Source organism: Vigna angularis, chromosome 6 (assembly GCF_016808095.1).
Source record: "Vigna angularis cultivar LongXiaoDou No.4 chromosome 6, ASM1680809v1, whole genome shotgun sequence".
NCBI classification, from domain to species: domain Eukaryota; kingdom Viridiplantae; phylum Streptophyta; class Magnoliopsida; order Fabales; family Fabaceae; genus Vigna; species Vigna angularis.
Window position 1 is genome coordinate 11,024,126 of NC_068975.1, and position 10,377 is coordinate 11,034,502.

General features: G+C 36.5%; 1 protein-coding gene across 1 annotated transcript; it reads right to left on the reverse strand.

Annotated features, from left to right (window-relative positions):
• Positions 1-3,633: 3,633 nt before the first annotated feature.
• On the reverse strand, positions 3,634-8,498 carry LOC108345694 (cytochrome P450 71D9). Its single transcript, XM_017584378.2, has 2 exons — positions 7,489-8,498; positions 3,634-4,417 (listed from the first exon to the last, which is right to left on the reverse strand). The coding sequence occupies exons 1-2, from the start codon at positions 8,389-8,391 to the stop codon at positions 3,794-3,796; spliced, it is 1,527 nt and encodes a 508-aa protein (XP_017439867.1). The 5' UTR covers positions 8,392-8,498; the 3' UTR covers positions 3,634-3,793.
• Positions 8,499-10,377: the final 1,879 nt, after the last annotated feature.

Consider the following 10,377-nt stretch of genomic DNA (forward strand, 5'->3'; position numbering starts at 1 on the left):
GTTCACTTTTACTATTCTTGTCTTATATTTTACCTTAATTGCATTAAAACCCAAATTATGGAATCATTCTTTAGTCTAAGTTAGTTAGCAATTATACGATTGTTTGGTGACACGAGTCTCTTGGAAAACAATATTCGGTCTTACCGGTTTATTACTTGAAACGATTTGGTACACTTGCCAAAGTCTCAACAGTTCTCATGCAAGGATTTCATCTCTCTTGCATGGCTTTGTGCCACTTGTCTTTATCTTCACGTAACATTGCTTCTTCATAACTTTTAGGCTCTACTTCATCAGTCAACAACACAAACTCATGAGGGGAATATTTTTATATAGGATGTCTCTCTCTGGTAGATCTTCTCAAGAGAAACTCTATAGGTGGTTCAAGAGGAGCAACTTCAATTGATTCATTGACTTCAATCTCGAGCAAATGAACTTCATTTTTTGAATCTACCTCCATGTGTCCCTTATGATTAACAAATCTAGCAAGGGGTTCTTGCTTAACATGAATACACCCATGAGTAACCTATTTTGGCTTCTCTTTCTTGTTAATGTCTTCAATGGTTAGGTCCTAAAGAAAAACAACATCTCGACTTCTGACAATCTTGTTAACTAGATCCCAAAACCTGTAACCAAAATCATCATGACCATAACGAAGGAAGATGCATTATTTAGACTTACCATCAAGCTTTGATCTTTCCTTTTTGGGGATGTGGGCAAATGCTTTGTAGCTAAATACTCTCAAATGCTTGTATGAGACTTATTTCCCCTTTCTTACCCTCTTAGTGACATCATTAAGAGGAATAGAGGGTGAAAGGTTAATCAAGTCCACTACAATTCTCAATGCTTCACCTAAAAAAGCTTTAGAAAAATTTACATGAGAGAGAATACATCTAATTTTGTCATTAATTATACGGTTCATTCAATTGGAAACCACATTGTGCTGAGGTATCTTTGGAATTGTCTTCTCAAGCTTGATGTCATGCTCCTTGTAGTATTGTTCAAAAGGACCTTTGTACTCTTCATCTTTATCTACTCTAACACATTTGAATCGCTTACATGTTTCTCTTTTAACACTTGCATGTAAGTGTTTGAACACATCCAGTACCTGGTCTTTGGACTTCAAAACAAAAGCCCAAACTTTTTTAAAATGGTCATAAATAAAAGTGAAAAGTAAGAGGAACCACTAAGATTTAGCATCCATAGTGCAAACATTAGGGTGAACTAAATCCAAGACATCCAGTCTTCTATGTGGAGGATATGTGTGAAAGAAAACTTTATGTTGCTTACCATAAAGGCAATCAGAACAAGTTTCAAGAGATATACCTTTAATATAAAGCAACCCTGACTGGAAAGTGTAACAAGACATTTCCCTCTCAAGTGACCAAGCTATTTATGCTAGAGTTTCATGGAACAATCCTCAACTGCATTTAGTTGAGGCATAGACAATTTTGTTGATGTCTAATAGAGAGTATTTTTCTTCTCTGCTATGAATATGAAATAATCACTATGGCGTGTAACATGAAATGATGTGGCAGAGTTAATAACCCATTCATACTCTCGGTTGGTGAGATGAATAAAGTCATCTCCATAGATTATGACAACTTCACCATCAAACACAACTATAATAGTTGTTTCATCTTTTTCTTCTCTTATATTGTTATTGTTTCCTTCATCCTATAATCTCTATCGCTTGAGGATTATGCACTCTTTGATCATATGTCCTGGTTTATTACAATGGAAATATATGATGTCTTTCTTTGACCTTGACTTCCCTCTTGAATTATTACGATCATTGAATCATTGAAAGTAACTATTAAATCTTTGAGAATTTCTTCCCTCTTATTGACTTAATAAGTAGCGCTTCATTTTGAGTAGAGGAGATATCCTTACTATTATCCTTCCTCCTAGTTTCTTCATTTAAGGGCCTATCCTTGAGCATGTCAAAAATCAATTTTCCTTTGGGAGCATAGTTATTCAAAGATACCACTAGTCTCTCCCAGTTGTCTGGTGAGCTAAGTAACAACAATGCTAGTTGTCTGGTGAACTAAGCAACAACAATGCTAGTAGCTCATCTTCTAATACAATCTCCATAGTGATCAACCGATTCACGACATTCTAAAAACTATTTAAGTGTTCAACTACTGAGATATCATCCCTGTATTTCAATTTTACTAGGTCCCAAATAAGGAATGCCTTATTCAAGGAATTTTTAGATTAAAACAACTTGTATAATCTCTTCCATAAGTTTTAAGCTAGAGTCTCGTATGATACATGATGTTAAACAAATTGATCTATCCTTTGCCGAATCACACCAATAGTCTTTTGGATCATACAGATCTTTGTAAAATAATAGATCTTCCAGTTTTGGGATTTCCATATTGAATAACTGGTAGAATCCAATTTAATCATGGTTTCAACATCATCACTATCGCCAATTTATAGATCACGAACCAAAGCTCCTAACTGAAGCTTTGATACCAGTTGTTCGGAAAATGACATAAATTACATATAATAAGCGGAAGCAAAACCCAGATTAAATCTTCTGCTAATAAATAATATGGAGCACAAAAATAGTTAAGGGAGAGTTTAGGAGACACCAGAATTTTTATCATGGGAAAACTCGAATATGGAGAAAAACCCACAGAACATAGTCCAAGAAAATCTTCCACTAATAATAATTAATAAGTACAACAAAACTCCTTTTTGAACTTTCAAGGATTTACAGAAAATATTCCTTCCCTCTCAAAGTGGATAATAACACAAGAAAAGACCTCATTGGATATTTAACTAAACAAAAAGAGCACCACTCTCACTCTCTGATCTCACCATAAACACTCTTTAGTGGCTTCTCTGGGTTTCTCTCCAGAGATATTGAATGGAGAATGTGAACAAAGCTCACACCTCTCATGATTTTCTCTCCATTGTGTGTTTTCATCTTATAGCAAGAATTCCCTTTCAATAGGCTAAAATCGTGTGTTAGGTGGAGTTGGTGATATCTTTTGTGCAGTTGCAAAAGAAACCATGTGGATAATTCGTTTTTGGTATCCCACAAACTTGTTGACTAAAGAACCCTGTGGGCCGCGAATATTGGTGATCTCCACATGACACTCGAGAAAATAGGCCAAAATTCATTTGAATGTCAAGGATGATAAGTAGGATCATGCAGTCTTCCATTAAGTTGTGTTCAACTTGTAGGGAGAAACTATTGTCCGCAATATGTTCTTAAACAAATAATTGGAAAGTATAAATTATTGATTAATTGGGGTGAATTTATTTTAGCTTTATGTAATTGCATAAAATCTTTGGTATCCTTTATTAAGGACAACTTCTATTATATGATATAACTTATATCATAATTAAATTAAGGAGCCTCGAAGTTTGTTTTGCATGTGCAGTTAGGGGATGGGAGAAAACTCCTTACTGATATTACAAGTTTGTTAAATGTTATCTTTCTATTTTCATATTTTCAGGTGTGGTGCATGCAAATTGGATATATCTCACAAATTTGAAAGGACTTGAGGTTAGGATGTGATGATAGTTAAAAAGAGTTAGTGGCTATAGAATTAGTTAGGAATTATAGTGAAACAATTCAATCTCCCATGAGTGCAAAATTCTAAGAAGATTCACCAATCATGCTTGAAATCCAAATTAAATTCAAGAGATTTTACAAACTTTTTCATTTACTGTGACAGCAAAGCATAGTGAAACAAAGCCTTATTTCAATTGACAGTAGATTTTTATTGTGCAGTCTGCATTATAGAGACAATAAAGGTTTCAGTTTCTGAAGAGAAGTTCATATGACAGGCAAAGGATGATAAGGAAAAGGGACCAGGTACAGTTCATCTTTTCTTCTCATTGTGAGCCCAAACACCTCACTCATGTTCAATTCTTCACTTGTGATTCCACTGGGAAGTTTCCAATCAAAGTGATACAACAACATTGCAAGGGCAAGTTCAAGATTTCTAATAGCAAATGTGCTGCCTGGGCATATCCTTCTTCCACCTCCAAAAGGAAGGTATTCAAAATTACTCCCCTTGTAGTCAATACTGCTATCAATGAATCTCTCAGGATAAAACCTTTCTGGTTCGGTCCAATAGTTTGAATCTCTTCCAATTGCCCAAGCATTGACTATGACTTTGCTTTTGGCAGGTATGTGATAGCCATGTATCTCACATGTTTGACCACATTCTCTTGGAAGCAAAAGAGGAGTTGGAGGGTGTAATCTCAAGGTCTCTTTCACAACTACTTTCAAATATTTCAGTTCATCGAGAAAATTTTCATCAACCCTTCCTTTCATGTTGAATACCTCTCTAACCTCAGCTTGTGCTTTTTTCATTATTCTTGAATCCTTCATCATTTCAGCCATTGCCCAATCTATGGTTGTTGATGATGTCTCGCCACCACCACCAAAAATGTCCTTAAAAATAGTTTATCAAACTAAAAGGTTAATAGTAATAATCAAATAGACACCATGCTTCTAGAGTTATTAGGAAAATGTTTCACTTCTTAAGAGCTCATACAAATGGAAAATAAGATATAGAGGGGAAAAGTGTCAGACATTTAGAACAATTTTGATTTCCTACTCTCTTTTTGGTTTTAAATTTGTTTTACAAAGACTCATGCTACTGTTGGTACCTATAAAAATATATCTCTTATTTAGAACTTTCAAATACAGAAGTACGTAAACACAACACTCTAAAAACTCACAAGCATCACTCTGTTTTTCTCTTCCTCTCGGCACACACAAACTTTCTTATTCCTTCTTCCTTTTCTCTTTCTCTCGGTGGTGGTGCATCCTACAATTATTCTCCCACACTTTTATAAGTGAGGTTCATACAAATGACAAACACAGTGCACAATACAAAAGCCATAAAACAAGGAGCACTTTCCGGAAGACTTTAGCTAAAGTGAAGACACATCCCTCAATCAGCATAGTGGTGGGTCCCATCCATTTAACGTTTATCCAACAAAATTCCCCCGTAAATGTAAATGGGTCTTGAGTTTTTCTCATCCTACACCAAATTTACTCATTCCATTATTACTTGGATTCTTCCTGTCGAACATCTCTTTTGCTTCGGTAGTCTTCTTCTTGACCTTGACTCTCTTCTTCTTGACCATAACTGATTTTTCACTAATCGGATTCATCTCTACACTTTCATCTATTCTATTCGCCATACTGCTGAAGTTTTCAGCCTCCGATCGCAGTGCGACACTTTCCGTTGCACTTTCTTCTAGTTGCTTCGTCATTTCTTTCTTCTCACGAAAAATATCATCTCCCAAGTGGTCAATTTTATCACGCTTCTCTGTAGCATCCTGATCCATCATCTTTAATTGCTTTAATGAATCATGCAATTTGGACATCGTATTTTCCGCGGCAACACGGGCTCGATGCTCTCGATCCAGCTCTGCAAGAACCTCTTGAAATTTCTCTACTGAAACATAATCTGAGTTTCCCACTTTCTCTGATGGACTTTCCGGACTCTCCACCTGCTCCTCTACACTATCTGGCAAAATCATCAGCAAACTCTCCATTGTGCTTTCTGTTGAGCTATCCACCACGCTCTCTGTAAGCTCCTTCGAGCTATACAAACTGACCAAACACCTTTCTGGACTTTCTGATCTCCATGACTTTGCATAATCTGGATGCGTCTCGACATCCGATCTCCACAACTCTTCACACCTCAGACGCATCTCGGCATCTGGTTTCCACATCTTCACGCAACTTGGACGCAGTTCAGCATTCGATCTCCAACTCCTCAATGCAGTGTCCAGGCTCTTTCTCGGCAACGCTGCGTCTGGGCTCCTTGCCATCAACAAAATTCCTAACTCTTCACTTTCTTTCTCCGCTTCCTCTGTATGGAGATTCATCTCCTCCTTTTTCTCAGCTCTACAATATTTTGCTATATGACCGGGCTTACCACAATTATAGCACTCAGCCGATCTACAGTCATATGCTAACCACATCTAAAGCACTCTACACTTGACCGATCTCCTCGGCCTTTCCATTGTCCTCGGCCACGCCAATTCTGCCAACCGGTTTGCTCTTCCTCATCTTCATAATCACTTTGGCCTTGACCTCTTCATCCTTGGCCTCTTCCTCCAGGATCACCTCGGCCTTGAGTGTTCCGAGCTCCTCTCCTCAGATCAAACTTTGCCTGAAGTGCCTGATCAAGTGGCTGATACAACTTTCTTCTCCGTTGTTCGTGCGCCTCCAAAGATCCTACAAGCTCTTCAACCGAGAGTTTTGACAAGTACTTTGACTCTTCAATGGCACACACAATGCTCTCAAAATCATCTGTTAACGATCTCAGAATTTTCTCCACAACCCGACTGGCTGGTAACTCCTCTTCGTTTCTACAGATTTGATTTGTCACTACTTCCACCCGAGATATATACTCGGTTACTCTTTCTTTTTCCTCCATTCTCAAACTTTCAAACTCGCCTCTAAGAGTTTGGAGCCTGACTTGCTTGACTCGGTTGTCACCTTAGTATACTTTCTCCAGAATCTGCCACGCTTCTTTTGAAGATTTTGCATTTACTATCTTCTCAAAGCCAGATTCATCCACAGCTCAGTACAAAATGTATAGAGCTGATTTATCCTTCACACGCGTTTTCTTCAACGCTGCAAGTTAGGCAGCCGTCTGTCCTTCGTCGTCTGTGGGTTCTTTGTACCCACTCTCCACTACATCCCATACGTCTTAGGATCCAAGAAGAGCTCTCATCTGCACACTCCAATTATCAAAGTTGACTTTCTTTGTCAATTGAGGAAGGGACACATTGTTTGCAAGGTTTGCCATTTCTCACTCTCTTTTTTTATTTCTCGGACACTCAAGTTCTCACAGCTCTGATACCAATTTGTTGGTATCTATAAAAATATATCTCTTATTTAGAACTTTCAAATACAGGAGTACGTAAACACAACACTCTAAAAACTCACAAGCATCACTCTGTTTTTCTCTTCCTCTCGGCACACACAAACTTTCTTATTCCTTCTTCCTTTTCTCTTTCTCTCGGTGGTGGTGCATCCTACAATTATTCTCCTACACTTTTATAAGTGAGGTTCATACAAATGACAAACACAGTGCACAATACAAAAGCCATAAAACAAGGAGCACTTTCCGGAAGACTTTAGCTAAAGTGAAGACACATCCCTCAATCAGCATAGTGGTGGATCCCATCCATTTAACGTTTATCCAACAGCTACTGAATAATCAATTTCTCCCCTAGAATATGCTATGTTTTGATTATGGCTTCCAAAAAAGAGTGTTTTAGAAACCAAAAATAAAAACATCTAAGACATTTTCTCATCAAGCTCTTCTATTTCCCCTATGTACTTGGTGAGTGTGTAATTTCTTAAGATTTTAAAACTAAAACCAGTTTCTGAAAATACAAATCAAACTCACCCTTATCTAACTAATTCCACTTTCATAGCAAGTATAACAAAGGTTCTGAACATTAAATGTATTTGAAAGAGGTTCTGATCCATACCAGAATTATTGCCTTGATGTTGTTCCTAGTTAAAGAAAAATCTTGTTGGTTACCATCTTCATACTGTATGAGAACATCCACAAGATCTGTCGCTTCCCTTTGGTCACCTTTGGCCTTAGACTTTGTCTCCTTATGCTCATTGATGATGTTTTCCATTATCTGATCAGCTTCTTGATGCACCCTCTCGAGCTTATGCCTCATGCCAGTGACATGTTGCAACCAAACAGTAGAAGGAAAGAAATCTCCAATGTAAAAACCTCCAGCAACTTTGGTTATTTTGTTAATCACTGATATAAATTTTTCATGGTCTTTGAATTTCTTGCCAAAGGCAGCCCTTGAAGCAATTGCATAAATTGATGAAAGAACAGCTTCGGTGAGGTTAATGGGACATCCTTTCTGCGCATCTATCCATTTGACAAGATTGAAGAGCTCCTCTTCTCTGATTGGCTGGTATGAGTTGACACGTTTTAGGCTTAAAAGCTCTAATGCGCAAATTTTTCTTAGTTGCCTCCAATAATCTCCATAAGGAGCAAAAGCAATGTTTGTGCAGTTGTAATTGATTACATCAATAGCTAGGACTTTAGGCCTTGTGGCAAAGTTAATATCATGGGTTTTCAACACTTCCTTAGCACACTCAGGGGATGAAATGACAATGGTAGAAACCTCTCCAAGTTGAAGATGCATCAAGGGTCCGTATTTTAAGGCCAGGTCTCTTAATTTTCTATGGGGCAGAGAACATAATAGATTGTGCATATTTCCTATAATAGGTAGCTTTCTAGGTCCATGGGGCATGTTATAAGGTGTTTCCTCAACTTTCTTGTTTTTGTTTCCTAATTTTCTTACTATAAGGGTTAAGAAGACAAAGAAGAAAAGAGTTGAAGAGTAGAACACTAGTTCAGCCATGGAAGAGAATCAAATTTCTAATCCTTCTAGTTTATGTGTATATACACACTCTCACCATTATATACGAGTTTTTCTAGTACTAAAATTTGGAAGAGAAGCGGATTCAATTTTCCTAGTAACATTTAGGACATATAAAGTTGGTGTGGAAGGTCTGGGAAAAAAGAATGGGAGCTCCCCATTAAAAAAACTAACAATTTGTCTATAAAAAGACAAAAATCAATAAATATTGATGAAATACTTGGCATTTAATACTAATAAATAAAGGTAATAATTTAATTAATAAAAATTTAATAATTCCAATTAATATTAAAATTTTCAGTTAATTTTAGTTATATGAATTTAAAGAATAATTAAATCTATATGTAACAAATTAAGAAGCACAAAAAGAATATTTCTAACACATAACACTCATTCATTAATTAAAATAAATAAATCATTCTCTCACGAAGAAACGAACCTCATTATTTCCAAAGGCGACATCAATTTTCGTGGCAAGAGAACAACCCTTTACATTTCATTAGAATTACATGAAATATTAATTAATAATTAATAATTTAAATATAAACTTAATCATTTCAATTAACATTCTACTTGAAACAATGGAGCACATGTCATGGTTTTATAATATAATAAATAATAATAATAGTTTTCATTCAATTTTAATAAAAATAAATATGAATTAAGATATAAAGATGATTAATGATAAAGTGTAAGGTCTCGAAAACTTAACCATCTTCCACTTGTCAAATCACGTCATTAATGTCAAAAACCCTGTTCAGATTTTTGGTATTAAGAAACGCACCCGACCCCACACTCTGACCACCATTTAATGCACCCACGCCGCACGTTCAGTGCCATTAAAACGCACTCACACCCACTCTGCATGCAACTGCCAAGTGTCACTCTTGGAACATTCGAAATCGTTAGTGGAGTACAAGTGGCAGCAGGAGAATGGACGCTCGTCCTACGTGGGAAGAGAAATTAATTTTTCTGAAAAACACTCTTCCCACTCTTCTGCATGCTTCGTCTTCTTCCCCAAAACTTCTGATTTCCAATTCTCCACCTTCTCTCTAGAAACCTCCATTCTTCTCTCTACCGTAACTCACTTTCTTCTTCTCCGATCCAATTTCAGAGACCGTAGAAGTGATCCAGACGTCATAAGCTTTCCATCAAACCGAACAAGTTCAAGTTTTGAATCTAGGTAAGTTCTTCCCTTAACCGTTCATTATTAGGTTTCATGCAAGACCAAATCTGTTTATCTGCATTCTCTTTGTCTGAATCAAATTTTGATTTTGTAAATGGTTTTAGTTCGGAAGAGTTGAGTGGTCTGAGGTTAAAGTGATAGTTGGGCGAATCCAGATTTGCACGTTAGGACGTTCGTTCACTACTGATCCAGGTAAGGGAAGCTTATTAAGTTTAATTCATGCGTATGTGTTGTGTTGTATGACGTATGTGAATTTATGAAGTATGAAATCTGTATTATTGATCTTTGGTATATGATCTGGATGATGAGATGATATATGAAATTTATGAAATGTGCTATGATATGAGTAGTAAAATGTATGAAAGTTTATACTGAAAAATGAGTTTACTATAAGTGAGATTTTGAGTATGAAATGCTATGATAATGAACGTTCGTTATCGAACGGTCTTTGACCGTTCGGTATTTTTGTAATTTCCTTCAAAAACAGAATTCTTTCATTTGGAAAGAATACTGATTTAGAACGAACGCCCTCTTATATTAGTCTTACGTTTGAGCGTTCGGCCAAACGTAGGTGCCCTGAGTGTTATGTGAGAAATTGTGAAACTTGAAAAATACAAATTTCTATACTTAGTCATTTCTAAATAATTCACTTCCCTATTGTTATCTTATGAATTTCTATTTCTATCAATATTTCGCATCAGCGATGGGTCTCGACCCAAAGCGTTCGTTATGAGTGGCGCTCGGTCTTATACCGAAGCTCGTCCTTACACTTGATTATCAAA

Bases quoted from the DNA above. Each gene is read 5' to 3' on its own strand.
- LOC108345694 (XM_017584378.2), bottom strand. From the start codon at position 8,391: ATGGCTGAACTAGTGTTCTACTCTTCAACTCTTTTCTTCTTTGTCTTC. The intron at 4,418-7,488 runs GTATGGATCAGA...ACTATTTTTAAG, and splicing joins ACATCAAGGCAATAATTCTG to GACATTTTTGGTGGTGGTGG.